Raw genomic sequence first — 16,094 nt, 5'->3', positions numbered from 1 at the left:
GGTGCCAGGAGCACCCAGTGCCTCTGAGGCTGCCCTCTACATCCCTGCGAGACATGGGCGAGTGGCGTCCTCATTTACACTGTGGACAGAGAGTCCTCTGGGCTGGCTGGGCCTGCTGTCCCTGCCTCCTAGAGGCCCATACTCTGGGATGGAACATTGGGCATTGTCTCCCAGGTGACTTCAGCAGGTGAAGTCATAAAGGAGGGGTGCCCTGCGGGAATGAGGCTCTGGCCTGAGTCACTTGGGCTCAGAATCTTGGAAGCCCAGCCGGTGGGCTGGAGCTGACCGAAAGCCTGCAGAGAGTGGCCTTCCGTTTGGCTGGGACCTGAGGGAGGAAGGGGCTGTGGAGATACCTCAGTCTGCGCGTGCTTCCACATCTGGAGCCAGGACTGCAGATTATTGCAACCCAGGAATCCTAAGAAATCCAAAGTGTGGGTGGTTGTATGAGTCTGGGGCCCATTAAGAAATAAGACATACTCCAGTTAGGGCAGTCAGAGGAGGGTTTAATAACGGCATAATTTACAAAGGTGCGAGCAGAGTATAGGAAACCCCAATGGTAGCCACAGACTCCTGGAAGCCTGGGAAGAGTAGTGTAGGGAGGACCACTTTGAGAGAGGCAGTGACCCTAGGTGGAGGTCACAGTGACCCCACAGGGAAGTTGCTGAGGAGAAATGTCCCTGACTTTTCCCTTCCTTCAGTCCTGGAAGCCCTTGCTGGTGTCCACACAGGTGGCCTGTGGGCCACGCAGCAGGGCTGAGAAAGGTGAAGGTGGATCAGGAGGAGTAAAGACTCCTCGCCTGGGGGTCGCAGCCTTTAGGAAGCAGGGCTCTGCCCTCTCCTGCATGGTTTTATTGGACTTTTCACCTCCCTGTACTTCTCTTTCCTCATTTAAACCTTTGCCAGCCTGCTTCTCTGACAGTGGCTCCATGCATGGGACAACTGGCAGGGATTTCTACTCTAGGCTGTGTGTTCCCTTCGGTGGGGGTGGGGGTCTTCCTAGACCACAGCCCTGGCTGGGTTCCCAGGGCAGAAGGCTGGCCCTGGAGTGCCAGCAGCTGCTCCTAGAATGCTCCCTGAGAATGGTGCAAGTAGAGAGGTTAGCATTGCTCAGGAACCAGTTTTTGCCAGCAGTGCAGCCCCTCTGCTGTGACTGCCCCTTTATCTAGCACCTGCTCTAGGCCACGCCCAGAGGAGCAGGAGCAGGCAGGTCTGGCCTAGCATTGGGTTTAACCTTGGCCATATCCACCGATAGGGAGTAGGTGCCTCTCTCTCAGATGACCTTGAATGTCACAGGTTTGAATCCTGGGACACTCAGGAGAACCATGCCTTGAAGGGGCTTGGGAGGACTGCTCCTGGGAAGTGAGTCGGTGGGGCTGAGGTGGGCCAGGCGGGGATGGGTCCCCACCAGCCTTGGCCCTTCCCTCTTTTCTCTGCTCCCATTTTCACTCTCTTTTCCAGCTGTGATGCCCTTTGCTAGGCTTTGGTACAGCTTCTTCTGGACGGCTTGCTCCTCTCTCCCACTGAGGACACTATCTGCTGTGTCTCCTCCCATGGTCAGTCACCTTGTTCCTGATAACAGGTGCAAGGTCAGCACTTGGAGCATTGTCCCCAGTGACTTTCCTCCATGCAGGTATGGCCTACTGTGGCACCAGCTGTGCCTAGCAGACCTTCCCCTGCTCCCCCATTGTGTGGGCAGGGCCCTTCCTCCAGAGTCCAGCTTTGCCCCAGTCTCTCTAGAATCAGCACTTCCTGTTAGCTCTCCTAGTATGATACTCCTTTAGATTATTTCCTCTTCTGTTTGAAACATTTTCAGTTGTCTGTGCAGGTGGAGCCACCCTGGCCTGTTTCTTACACCGTGGCTCCTCTTTCCCGACCCCAGAAACACCTCAAGGATAGTGCGGGTTCCTTCAGTTTTCTTCATCCCTTCTCTGCAGCGGTTCGGCCTTAAAAAGACCACTTCAGGGCGCATTCTTGGGCCTTGGACCGGACCTCGTCCTGCAGGTTGCAAGGTGCAAAAACCCTTTGTCCCCGTCCCCCTGAGTTCCCTCTCTGTCCCGCCCCTTTCTTCAAGTTCAGGCCCCTGGGCCACTCCCGGCCCCTCCGCTACCCACTCCTCGGCCCCCAGAGCCCGGCTCCTTTCGGTGTTGGTCTTCTAGGTCCCAGTGCCCCTCTTCCCCGACCCCCGCCCTGAGCCCTCAAATCCTAGGCCCTTCGAGGCCCTACCGCTCAGGCTCCGCCCCCGAGCCCCACCTCTCTGTATAGCCAATGGCACACATCCCCCTTCCCGTAGGGCCCGCCCCTCACCATCCCGACCTTAGGCCTCGCCCCTTTAGGGCACTACTACCCAGGCTCCGCCCCCACTCGGCCGATGGTCCGCACGCACTGGGATGCGCAGGCCCCGCCCCCATCTCGGTGCTCATTGGCTGGCGCCAGCGTCGCGGGCGGGAGGCGGGGCGGCGCGGAGCCGAACAGGACGGTCGCCATCTTGAGCGGAGCCGGAGTCAGATTCCGAGGCTGCCTTGGACAGTGTGCGCGAGCCGGCGGCCAGCGCAGCTGCGGCCCAGCCAGAACCCTCTCTAGCCGCCTTTCCACGCCCATCCCCGGCCCGGCTCCCCGACCCTCGGCCCGGCCCTGTCCGGCCTCCCCGCGGGGTTACGCGGCCGCCCCGGGGACGATGAACGGAGGATAAATGGTGCCCAAGGCAGACAGCGGTGCCTTCCTGCTGCTCTTCCTGCTTGTGCTCACCGTCACCGAGCCGCTGCGACCAGGTGCGCGGGCCGAGGGGCGCGGCGCCGGGGTGCGGGGCGGGGCGGGCAGTTTGCGGGGCTGGGGTCGCCGGGGACCTCCCTCCTGGGAGGTCGCGGGCCGAGGGCTGCCTGCTGGCTGCCGCGTCCCCAACCTGGAAGCGTGGCCTTCCCGGCCCGTGCGGTGAATTTCCCTGGGCTCGAGCGCCTCGTACACCGTGGAACTTTGTTCTCGAGGGATGTTGCTTTCGGGTGCACGTCCGTGGAGCACTGCAAGCTTTGAGGTTGACGGAAACGCGAGTGATGTACGGGGCTCGACCTAACTTTTGGGGCCTGGGAGTTCTGTGGCGGGGGAGCTGCGCCTTGGGCGCGCCCTCCTTGCCGGCCCGGCGGCTGGTCAGCCTGGGGCACTGGGGGTCGTGAGAGCAGCTCGTGGAGGCACCTGCTTTCCCTTGCTTCCGTCCAGCCGGGACTTGGTTCCTGCGTCTAAGCCCTGGGAATCCCTCGGCTGGAAAGCGGTAGCCTGTCGCTTATTGTCACTCAGAGAGGTGTTGCACTTGAGAAGTGCTCTGCTCAGAGACCGCCCCCGAGGAGGTCACTAGGAGTCTGTCCGGCATCAGGAGCGGGGAGCAAGCTTCCTGGGGCAGAGACTGACGCGCTGCTTCGCGGCTGTGTCGCCGCCGTGGGAGCCTGGACAGTGCCACCTACTTGGGAGTTCTCCTGGTGTGTGATGATTAAATGCCTTTGGAACTTATCACGTAGCTTGTTTTTGTAAGAAATCCTGTGGTGGGGAATCGGAATCATGTCAGCTAGAAGGTCCCAGACAGTTTTTGTCTCCACCTGTTTCTGGTGTACCCCTCCTCTGAACTGCAGCAAGTAAATGAAGACCCCAAATGCAGGGCCGATTTATCCATCAGGCACAGGAAGCCCAGTGCTGGGGTGGGGCAGAGGGGGGTGGGGTGTCACAATTATTTTCATGGCCTGTGAAAATGTTTGATTTAAAGTCAGCGGGAAAGAAAAGTAAAAGAAAAGAAAATCAGCAGGAAAGTGAAATCACATTTGTAGGTCAGAGAAAATGTATACATACAAACACATTCATCTTTATAACAACACAGTTAAAAAGTATGATTCTTAACATTTTTTAATGCATGAGGGTAGAAGTGCTGAGGGCCATTTTCTGTTGAGTACTATCCGGCCTCAGTGGGTGGAGGCAGGCTGGGGAACAAAGCAGTGTGCGGCCCTCCTCTGTGCCCTTGCTGGGCTCCTGCCCCAGACATGCTGGACCTCTCAATTTCCCAGTGCCTACCTGGTGGCCAAGAAGACCCTGCGGCCACACTAAATCTGGAGTTTCTCCAGTGATGCTTCTGTGGGCTCCCCAAGTAGCGCTGGTGGTTCAGTGCTTTTAATGTTTTCTGAGCAGCAAGGTGACTGGTTGTGGGATAGCCTTGGTAGGAATAGAAGCCAGAAAAAGAGCTCCCTGTTGAAGTGGGTACTGTACGGGCTCTTGGGAACCAGAGCCAATGGATTTGTGGGTTGTTGTGATTAAGTCCTTTAGAAAACATGTCTACACCTGTAGACAGGTAAGATGTCATCTGGTTCTGGCTCCTGGGTTCCAGGTTTGCACATCAGCTCACTGATGCATCATGCCTGTCTTTCTTGGGGTGCCTCTGATTCCAGGTCCAGTATCTCCCTCCTGGACAATGGAGGTAACCGATGTCCCCAACTCATTTTACTTTGCTGCCTGTCCACATATCCTGCCAAATGGCCAGCAGCAATTTAACAAGCATTTTTGAGTGCTCACTGCCTGCCTGTCACTAGGGTGCTCAAATGAAGAGAATAAACCCCTCCTTCTGGGAGTGCCCATTAAGTGTGGGAGCAGAGACAAAGTGTAAATCAGTCCACTGAGTGTGGGGGCCCAGGCAGATGGCAGACGTGGCTAATCATTTGTACCTATGAAGCAGGGAAGGGTTTCATGGGAGACATAATGTTTAGGTCTGAGCTGGGGGCACGAAGGCAGTTCTGGCAGAGGGAGCAAAGTTACCTTTTTTTTTTTTTTAGACTTTTTCATTGGGGAAGGAGAACAGGACTTTATTGGGGAACAGTGTGTACTTCCAGGACTTTATTCCAAGTCAAGTTGTTGCCCTTTCAGTCTTAGTTGTGGAGGGGGCAGCTCAGCTCCAGGTCCAGTTGCCCGTTGCTGGTTGCAGGGGGCACAGCCCACCATCTCTTGGAGGGAGTCAAGGAATTGAACTGTCAACCTTGTGGTTGAGAGGATGCGCTCCACCCAACTGAGCCATTCGGGAGGTTAGCTCAAGGTGCTGTGTTCAGTCTTAGTTGCAGGGGGCGCTGCCCACCATCCCTTGCTGGACTGGAGGAGTTGAACCGGCAGCCTTGTGGTTGAGAGCCCACTGGCCCATGTGGGAATCCAACCAGCAGCCTTCGGAGTTAGGAGCATGGAGCTCCAATCGCCTGAGCCACCGGGCCAGCCCCCAAAGTTACCTTTTAATTCCATGATTGTCCAGATCAGAACTTTGCAGCAGCCCCCAGTGGTTTCTTGACTCGCCCTACAAAACCTGTGTGACTTCACCTGGTTCCCTGTCTTTGGGCAGCGAGAGGGTGTGTCTCACTCTGGGTCAGATGCTCTCCTTGTGTGTACTCTGTGTCCTTTCAGCAGGGGTCTGCTAGCTGCACTTTCAAGACGGTGTTGCTTTGGTCTTAGCCTACATTCTTTCTGTTGGAATCCTGGCTTAGACCCATACTTAGGTGTGAGGAGGGCACCAGTTAGAACCTGCTTCCCTGGAGGGAGAGAGACAGGGAGGGAGCGGGCAGGCAGGCGGGTGAGGGGGATAGAATGTCCTCTGATTTCTGCCAGGTGGAGCCCTTGAGGACTGGGACCAGGCACTTTCGGCTCCCCTCTGATGCAGGCCAGGGCATGAAGCTTTTCACAGCGTGGGGGCAATGGGCAACATGAGAGTGCCGAACTTGACCTTTTGCCAAAGTTTCTTTTAAATGCATGTCTGATCTTGGTTGACTGAGGATGTGTTACAGGCCAGGCGCTGTTCTAGCAGTAGTAACACATGTGTTGATTACGTTAACTCTTAGGGGGTCCCTGTTGAGGTAGATACTGTTATTAGCACCATTTTCATATGGGGAAATTGAAATACAGAGAGCTCATCAAGCGAAGTGGCTGAGATGAGATTTAATCCTAGAAATCTGGCCTGACCCCCATTGTGCACTCTTGGCTGGGGCTTCATCTATTCCAGCTGTATGAGTCCTGTGCTGGCCACTTCTCTTCTTCTAATTGACCCAGTGGTTCACCAGTGGCGATGCTGAACCTTTTGCTATCTGAATACTTTGGTCAGGGGGCTAGAACCAGCCCTTCCTCCAAATTCCTTCTATAGTTAGTTAGCCATAATGACCAATGAAGATGTGTGTTATGCCCATCGGGGGTGTAGGGACCTCTGCTAAGGGTCAACAAACAGAGCCATTTAGGGACCACTGACTGTGCTGTCATTTCACTGACCCTTTACCGGTACAGGTGCAGCATCGATTGCTGATTCTAAAACTGTATTTTTCCTAGCATCAATTATGAAAGAAAATCATGCCCTGGTTTCAGCCAGCTCTGTCCAGGGTGACCCCAGTATACATGGCCGAGAAAACACTTGTCTTCCCTGAGTGAGCACTGTTTCCGCTGACGTTTCCAGGCCTCTTGGTGAGGAGCAGGACTGGAGCTGTCTTTCTTGGGAAAAAAGAAGCTGGCTGGGAGAGGCAAGGGACTTGCATAAGGTCACACAGCTGTTGAACTACATAGCTAGGATTCAAACCCGGGTGAGCTGGCTCACAGTTCTGAGTTCTTTTCCCTTCGCCATTAGGGACCCGGAGGAGCCTGCTGGCTGTGCTGAACTAATAGGTCCTCAGGGAGCTGACAAGTGGCCACAGCGCCTTGCCCCTGGAGCAGCACCTGGGTTAGCGAGTAGGAAGGCGGGAATACTTTATAGGCAGAAGTGGCCAAAGCTCACAGAAGTAGCTGGAAAGTTGAGCCCCAGGTGCCTTCTAAGTTTGGAGCTTATCCTTCCACAGCCCACCACCCGATAGATAGCATTGTAGAACTTGCCCTGCTGGCCGACCAGGCTTTGGGCTTTACAATTTCATTCTTGTTAGTTGCGAAGTAGTGTAACACTTTTCAACCTTACTAGCTAATGAGTTTTTTTTTTAATAAAGCCTTTTTTTGGGGAAAGAATTTCAAACTTACAGAAAAGTTGCAAGAATAAAATTAGTGTGAAAAACACTTGCATATCCTGTACTAGAGTACCTATTAGCATTTTATTTTATTTGCCTTATGCCCCCTGTGTATTTGTGTGCTCGTGCGTAGATATGTATGCACGCACCTAATTTTTTTCGGAACCATTTGAGAGTAAGTTGCACACGTCATGATCTTCCCCCCTGAACACTGGTTGCTTCAGAGCAGCAGGAAGCTCCTGGTACTTGGTGACTCAGGGCGATGTCAGGTGCTGCTCCCCCCCCATTACTTGTGTGCACCTTGTAACAAGGCCTCACTGCCACCTGCTGTGTGCCAGGCACTGTGTCACCACAGGATGCTCTTGAGGGCACAGGACGGGCTGTGGTTAAAGCTTCGGTTGGCCCAGGTGGCAGCTAGTCAGAGTTAGTATTTCATTCAGTTGGTGCTTCTAGCCGTAGGAATGCAGAATGTGCTAGTGCACACGGAGGCAATGCGTCTCTACCTTCTTGCTGCTGTTGGGCTGTGTCTTTCCTGGCCCACCTTGTCCTGCTTCCTAGGCCTAGCTCCCAGCAACAGCACGTGTGCGTACATCCTGGGAGCTGATCGAGGTGTGGGCCCTTTCTGCGTGCATGGCCTCTTACCTCTGTCCCTCTCCTTGGCACAGGGAAACACCTCGTAGGTTCTTGACTCTAAGTGGAATGTGTCGGTGACGCATTAGGACCTAGTAGATGGCAAGAGACTTTTCTTTGGTGTGCTGCTAGATTGTTCCCTCTTCACACTTGCTTTTGTATTTGGGGTACTGAGGAGTTAGTGACCAGTGCCTTCTTCCTGTCTGCAAGCAGTTCGGTGATCCCAAGACCCCAATTTTGGGCCAACAGTTTGCCAGAGGGATGGATGGGATCTCAGTATGGTTTTTAATGTGACAACTATATTTTTGTTACCAGTTGACTTAGGATGTTTAGTAAAAGACAGTCCTGCTGCTCTCAGATGGGCCACAGTCTTGGCAGGGCAGGGGGCATGGCGTTGGGCCACGGTGGGAATGCAGCGGGCCAGGGACCCCGATATCCTGAGGCTTCTGGACATCCACCTGGGAGGAAGGAGCTCTGAGGTCTGGCCTTTCTTTAAACGAGCTGTCTGTAGGAGTGGCTGCGGTTAGATCAAGTCTCGTGGTAGTTTAAGAATATGGACCCAGAAAAACTCATAGACACAGACAATAATTTAGTGGTTACCAGAGGGTAAGGGGGTGGGGGGTGGGTGATGAGGGTAAAGGGGATCAAATATATGGTGATGGAAGGAGAACTGACTCTGGGTGGTGAACACACAATGGGATTTATAGACGATGTAATACAGAATTGTACACCTGAAATCTATGTAAATTTACTAACAATTGTCACTCCAATAAATTTAATTAAAAAAAAAAAAAGAATATGGACCCTAGAGCCGTACTGCCTGGGGTCAAGTCCTGCTTTCCTGTCCACTCTGACTTCTCTGTGTCTCAGTTTCCTCATCTATAACATGGACACAGTAATAGAACTTCATAGAGATGTGAGAATTAAAGTGGGTGGGTATAAAGTTCTAAGAAGTGTCTGATATAAAGCAAATGCTTCCTGAAAAGGCCAACTATTAGTGTTATCTACAAATGGACTTCAGGGAGTCCCCCTCTTTAAATTGTAAGCAGGCTTCCATGTGTGCGCATGCCGAACAGGGCATATTTCTCAGGAGAGGGTCCAGTCTGTCCCGTTCCCCCCTCCACAGCCCTGGGAGGCAGCAGAGTGCAGTGGCTTTGAGCAGTCCGAAACATAGTGAGTGCGAAATGAGTCTGGCCATTTCAGTGACTGAGGGGGTGTGTGTGGCGCGCGGAGAGCCCATAAAGCAGCCGCAGTGCTTTGGACAGCGCTAGGATTGTTCATACTGACGTGTTTTGCTCTTTGTCACGTTCATGCTGTGTCCCTTGGGGCTGGTCTGGCACAGAGTGGGCACTCAGAAATCAGTTATTGAATAAATGCACAAATGGCTATTTATATTTTGACATAAAGAGCAACAGCTCCCGTAGCCAGTGCGCCTTGCAGCTGCCCTTGGGGGGTGGGTAGTGGTGAGGACGAGAGCCTTGTGGCTGCCTGCAGAACGCCCAGGACCCGTGGGGGTGGTGCTGCAGAGCCAGGTGGCCTGGGCCTCACACTGAGGGGAGCTTGCTTCTGCAGATGTAGCTGGGCGGGAGGTGAGCGCAGGTGAGGGCTGCACACAAACGTGGATCCTCATGGAAGTTCACCAGCCGCCCAGCCTGGGGTTGGTGCAGTTTGGAGCCCAGGGCCTGGCCGCCTCTCTGATGCACTTGCCTGGCACTGAGGCTTGCGAAGCGGACTGCGCACTGCGTGAGGAAGTGACCTGTCCTTCCCTAGGCCATTGCACAATACAAGCCTTGCTTAAGGGCTGTGGTACTAGGGCTCCACACACTTGCCTCTTGGCCTTCTCTCCCTCTTCTCTGCCTAGTGTGGCCATCGCTTCAGTGAGCCTGGGCTGGTGGTTGTCCTTAGTCAGTGCCCCTTCTGGCTTCTGGATCCCTAGTCGCCAGCCATCAGTTTCATCAACTTGTCTGTCTGCCCGCAGCTGTTGACTGCTCCGTGTTGAACAGGTCAGAGCAGAGAGAAGAGCCCCATTGGGTATGCTGGACCAAGAGGGCCTCCAGGTCCACCCCTCTGCTCCCGCCCTGTCTCAGAAGCCTTGTTCCGGGGGAGTGTGTGTGGGGGGTGTCTTTCTTGAGGAGTTTATCACAGTGGAGAGGATTTCTTGGGGCTACTTGGGGTAGCCCCATCAGAAGACCCTGATGTCAAACTAAGAGCATGGGGGTCCCTGAAGCTCGTGTCTCCTGATGCAGAGGCCTTTCCAGTGCCCGTGGCTACCTCCTGAGGTCCCTGGTTTGAGTACCTATAAAGGTTTGTGGTCTTAGAAGACAGAACAAGAGGACTGGAAATATCTGATAGGGATGAGGCTTGCTTGGGACCCAGGCAGGCTTTCGCTGCAGCCCTCAGTGGGTTTTTGGCCACTCCTGAAAGAGGGGGACAGTCTTCCGGTGTGAAGAATGTGTATGCAGATCAATGTGGTAAGCCACAGTGAAGGCCTAGAACAGTAGGGAAAACACTCATACATAATATATTTTACATAAACGGACTTACACTTTTTATACAATTTCTTGACTTTTTCATTTGACAGTGTTTTGGAGATCTTTGTAAGTCACTACATAAAGCTTTATTTCATTCTTTTTTTTTTTTCTTTAATAAGAGTTTGTCTTACTTTGTTTTGTCTGTGGTTTGGTTCTGGGAGAGACCTCATATCAAAACTTCATCAACCACAAGCTGCAATTTAGTGAAACTTACAGTTAGAGATGGTACGGCCAATACAATAAGCTGGGGACCTAACTCATAAAGTACACAGCAATACTTTCACCTGACTGTTCCCAGACTCTCATGGATTTGTCTCAGTCGAAAACTATATCTGCAACAACTCAAGGTTGGACTCCTAGTTTTTACATGTCTTTATGCTATAACTCATATTTGTGTGCTCATTTATCTAAATGGCATAATTTCACCAATGATTATTCGTGGCCATTTAGAGGAACTTTGACATAACAAAACTATTCAGTTGAGAGGTACCTTAAGGGCAAAAATGAAACCAAATCCCAAAGAGCTAATGGTCTGCTTTTTTTTTTTTTATTTGTATGAGGAGGCCTTAATTCCAAAAAGAATTAAGATTTCAAAACACCTCCCTTCGGAGGGAGGCATGGGATGTTTCAGTCTTCTTTTTTTTTTTTGTTTAATTGGGGAATATTGGGGAACAGTGTGTTTTTTCCAGGATCCATCAGCTCCAAGTCAAATCATTCTTTTCAGTCTAGTTGTGGAGAGCCCAGCTCAATGGCCCATGTGGGAATCGAACTGGTGACATTGGTGTTATGAGCACTGCACTCTAACCAACTGAGCCAACCAGCTGTCCGATCAGTCTTTTTTTTTAAAACTTTTTACTTTAGAAACATCTAATACCTACAGGAAAGTTACAAGAATAGTAGTATGAACTCTAGCTGTATACAGTTTACCTAAATTCACCAGTTGTTAACATTTGATTCACCACACATTTGCACGTGCTTTCTCTATACACAGATCTAAAAATATATCTGTGTGTGCATGCATTATTTGTGTGTGTGTGTGTGGAACTACCTGAAACTAAGTTGTAGACCCTTCATTTCTAAATCCCTCAGTTTATATTTCCTAAGAACAAGGCCATTCTCTTATAAGCATGGTATAGCTATCAAATGTAGGAAGTTTTATATCGATGTACTATTAACCATATCTTTATTTTGTCAGTTTTCCATTTACATCTATTTCATCACAGTAATTGGTAAGGAAATATCTCATTTTCAAATCGGTTGTGCTATTTCCTGGGTGAATTGAAAAATCATTTTTTAACGTATATACTATTTATAGTGTTAACATATCCGTTCCATTAGTATGTATTGCCATTTGCTTAAAATATTTTTTCCAATTTTGCTTCTGTGGTATGAAGAGAGAATTATGTATGTTGAGTAAAAGATCGCTCAGCATCAGTAAAAAGAAAGGCCAAGTAGAATTTGTAACAATTGCATTCTTTAGATTTTGGCATTAGTAAATACTGTTCATTGTTTTATGAAGTACGATCAAACAATACAGTGAATGGTTTAAAAAATTTATTACAGTTGCATTGTTGTGGCTGCCTCAGTGTCCTGAATCAACTCAAAATGTTTATGGTCATTTTGACTTTGGGGAAGAGCCAGAAGTTGCATGGTACCAGATCCGGTGAATAAGGCGGATGAGGACACACCATAATGTTTTTATTTGACAGAAATTGCCGTGTACCAGAAGCGATGTGTGACACAGAGCGTTGTCATGATGGAGGATGATTTACAGCACACTTTAAAACACACCTTCTCTCAACCATAGGTCACACCCAACTGACTGCACCGAACAAGTTGAAACTTGTCACACACTGTTACTGAGGTTTGATGCACCGCTTCCCATATTGAAGATCCCTGCCTTTCCACTGGATGGCACTCGGCAGCAGCATTCACCGCATTTTTTGATCACAATGGAAAAGCTCCTTGTCACACATCGCTTCTGGTACATGGCGATTTCTGTCAAATAAAAACATTATGGGGGAGGTCAGATGGCTCAGTTGGTTAGAGCGTGAGCTCTGAACAACAGGGTTGCTGGTTCGATTCCTACATGGGCCAGTGAGCTGCGCCCTCCACAACTAGATTGAAGGACAACTACATGGAGCTGATGGGCCCTGGAAAAACACACTGTTCCCCAATATTCCTCAATAAAATTTATAAAAACAAACAACCCCCCCCCAAAAAAAAAACATTATGGTGTGGCCTCATTCACCTTATTCACTGGATCTGGCACCAAGTGACTTCTGGCTCTTCCCCAAAGTCAAATGACCACGAAAAGAAACTGTTTTATCGATTCAGGACATCGAGGCAGCCACGACAGCGCAACTAAAAACACGAAAGAGAGGACTTCAGAACTGCTTCAGAAAGTGGCAAAAACAATGGGATAAGTGTGTTTGAAGCGAGGGAGAGTATTTAGAGAGGGATTAATGGCAATGTGTCTTTTACTGTAAAAAAATTTTTTTTGACTTAAACATGTACCGTATTGTTTGATCACACCTCATATTTTATTTAAAATCTTCTGATGAACTGTGTTAAAAATTGCTTTGTAACACTAACTGCACTGTGGTGTCCTGGGTTTAATCTTGAAACAGGAGAAGGACATCAGTGGAACAACTAATGGAATTTGAATAGCCTGGAGTTCCGTCCCTAGCAGTGTACCAGTGTTGGTTTTCTAGTGACAAATGTGACATGGTAGTGTAAGATTAACAACAGGAGAAACTGAGGGGCATATGGGAACTTTCCTGTAAACGTAAGATTACCCTAGAATCAAAGTTTATTTAAAAAGTTATTTTGTGATAATACTCGAATATTTAAAAATGAATTACTTCTCATTTCTAAGAGTCCTGAGACCTTGTTGTCCTAGTTTTGTCATTGATTGTGATTTTGGCAAATCACTCTTTTTGATTTCAGTTGCTTCCTGGAGAAAATAAATGGACAGCTTAGAAGTCCTGGAGTCATTTGGGCTTGAGTGCGTTTAATCAACTCCCAGTCCCACTATCCTTCACCGTTCACATTTCTTATGCATGCTCCCCATGGCCCATGCCCATGCTGCCATCGTTTTTGGGGGGTGCCGTGGTGTGGGGGATGCTGTCTGATGGTGGGCACGAGCTTGGCCAGGGAGTCTGGGTGTAGTCGTACACATGATTTATCTGACAGCCCTGCTTGGGGGTAGGCAATGAGGCAGGCGGTGGGTCTGTTTTGAAGGTTAGGATGCCAAGGCCCAGAGAGAATCATTACCTTGCCTGGTGATGTCACTGGCCTTACAGTAGAAGAGGCAGAAACCGGAAACTGAGGATTACTTTATTGAGCCAGGTGCCCTGTCTCCTGCGCGATTCCAAAATAAGAAGAGAAAGCAGCGTGCCTGCAGGGAGCAGTGGAGATGCACCATCTGGCGCCCACCTGCCGAGGAGGAGGCACCTTTTCAGTGCTCACGGCCGCTGGCTCTACCAGCATCTTGTGTGGACACTGACACTGTCATAGCCCTTTGCACCTGGCTGAGGTTCAGGGAGGTAGTGCTGTAGGGTCTCCCCGCTGACCTCACCACCCTGTGACTGCAGGCAAGTGAACATGTTTATTTTGAGAGGCTTGGGAGGCTTGTTGATAACCACTGACCTCCTTGTGGATTTTGAACTATGTGAATACATTACCTCTTAAGAAACATTAATAAAAGTAAATGATCAGAAAAGGGTATTTTAAAGTAGAATATTTCATATACCTAAATGTAAAACTGATAGTACTTGTAAAACAAAAAATGAATAGGACACACATAAAACAGTGTCATAAAAGTCTGTGTAGATGCTGAATGTGAGTACTTGTATCAACCTTAGTTTACAGATGAAGAAACTGAGCTTGGGAAAATAAGTGACTTGCCCCAAGTCACACAGCCTGGTGATATTTGAAATCTGGGCAACTCAGTGCTCACGCTCTGACATTGCACAGCTTCAGTGGGTACTTCGTTACTCTTAGCTCTTTTGCCATCTGTTCCTTCTCATCTTTATCCTCTTGCCTGTTCAACTTGAACTTCCTTGCCCACCAGCTTTCCTCGTTTTTCTCCTGTAGCCTTGGCCACCAGTGAGTGCCACAGTGCTAACTCCCGTCTCACCTGCCCCCCGCCTTCAGCTGTGTCCTCAAGAATGCCTTTCAGGCCGCCGGGCACTTGGCCTGTGGGGAGCTGAAAGCATCCCTTGCTGGCCTGGTCTTGACCTTGGTTCTTAGCTGCTGCTGCTGCGGATGTGCCTGTCATCATCCTCATCCTCGTCACCTCCTACCCTCCCCCACTTCTGAGCATCATGCACTTTACTACGTACTTGGTGTGCAATAGCTTAGCTAACTCTATAACCCTACTTTTTATTTGTATCTATTTATTTGTTTATTAAAGTTTTGATTGGGGAAGGGGAACAGTACTTTATTGGGGAACAGTGTGTACTTCCAGGCCTTTTTTCCAAGTCATGTTGTTGTCCTTTCAGTCTTAGTTGTGGAGGGCGCAGCTCAGCTCCAGGTGCAGTTGCCGTTGCTAGTTGCAGGGGGCGCAGCCCACCATCCCTTGTGGGAGTTGAACTGGCAACCTTGTGGTTGAGAGCCCGCTCCAACCAACTGAGCCATCCGGGAGCTCAGCTCAAGGTGCTGTGTTCAATCTTAGTTGCAGGGAGCGGATCCCACAATTCCTTGTGAGAGTCGAGGAATCGAACTGGTAACCTTGTGGTTGAGAGCCCACTGGCCCATGTGGGAATCGAACCGGCAGCCTTTGGCATTAGGAGCACGGAGCTCCAACTGCTTGAGCCACCCGGCCAGCCCCTATAACCCTACTTTTTAGATAGAGTTTTTGGTGTGTTGACTCTCACTCTTGATTTCAGTTCTGAAATAAATGTATGAAATGAAAATTTCAGGCTGTAAATGTTATCTTTGACCATTCTTTAAAGAAGCCCATTAATGATAAGCTTTGTGCTCTTGCAAGTATAACTGCTGAGGGGGTTCAAGTGGGTGCTGAGCTAGCCTAAGGGAGAAGCCATCGACAAATCTGCTGTTGGTTGGATCTCCTTTTAGGATGCCTCAGATTTACAGTCCTGCGTTCCTGCAGGAGTTTATTTATTTGGTTTTCTTATTATCCATGTGACTTTAAAATCCCTCATTTTACACATGGGAAACTGGCCTGGAGAGGCATATGAAGAGACTTCATCTTGTTTTCTCTAAATGGAGATAGTAATAAAACTGACCTTAGAGGATTGTTGACTGGATCCAGGGAAATAAAGTATAGTGCTGTGTTTTTTGTTTTTTTTTTGGGGGACGGGTTGTGGTTAAGAAAATCCCCATAATATAAAATATACCATCATAACCACTTTTTTTTAAGTGTGTTTTTCCAGGACCCATCAGCTCCAAGTCAAGTAGTTATTTCAATCTAGTTGTGGAGGGTGCAGCTCACAATGGCCCATGCGGGGATCGAACCAGCAACCTTGTTAAGAGCACTGCGCTCTAACCAACTGAGCTAAGCAGCCGCCCCTCGTAACCATTTATAAGTGTACAATGCGGTAGTGTTAGCCATATACATCTTGTTATGCAACATCTGTAGAACTTTTTCATCTTGCAAAATTGAAACTCAATACCCATTGAACAACTCCGTTTCCCCCTCCCTCCAGATCCTGGCAACCACCACTCTATTTTCCGTTTTTAGGACTTTGACTATTTGGATACCTCTTATAAGTGAAATCATGTAGTATTTGCCTTTTTGTGATTGGCTTATTTCATTTAGCATAATGTCCTCAAGGTTCATCCATGTTGTAGCATATGACAGAATTTCCTTCTTTTTTAGGGTGAATAATATTCCATTGTGTGAATATACCACATTTTCTTTATTCATCTGTGATAGTCATTTAGATTGCTTCCATCTCTTGGCTATTGTGAATATTGCTGCAAT

At 49.5% G+C, this 16,094-nt stretch overlaps 1 protein-coding gene across 2 annotated transcripts in view; it reads left to right on the top strand.

Moving 5' to 3' along the window:
• The first annotated feature begins 2,444 nt into the window (after window positions 1–2,444).
• Window positions 2,445–16,094, top strand: part of DGCR2 (DiGeorge syndrome critical region gene 2) — a 74,069-nt gene continuing 60,419 nt past the window's right edge. For both annotated transcript variants that reach the window (XM_081036578.1, XM_081036577.1), the window contains exon 1: window positions 2,445–2,768. In XM_081036578.1, coding sequence (XP_080892704.1) covers window positions 2,690–2,768 — 79 coding nt within the window. In that variant the 5' untranslated portion in view covers window positions 2,445–2,689. The remainder of the gene's footprint in view (window positions 2,769–16,094) is intronic.

The sequence above is a fragment of the Rhinolophus hipposideros genome (assembly GCF_964194185.1).
Source record: "Rhinolophus hipposideros genome assembly, chromosome: 24".
NCBI classification, from domain to species: Eukaryota; Metazoa; Chordata; class Mammalia; order Chiroptera; family Rhinolophidae; genus Rhinolophus; species Rhinolophus hipposideros.
This window is presented reverse-complemented; position numbering and strand designations above follow the sequence as displayed.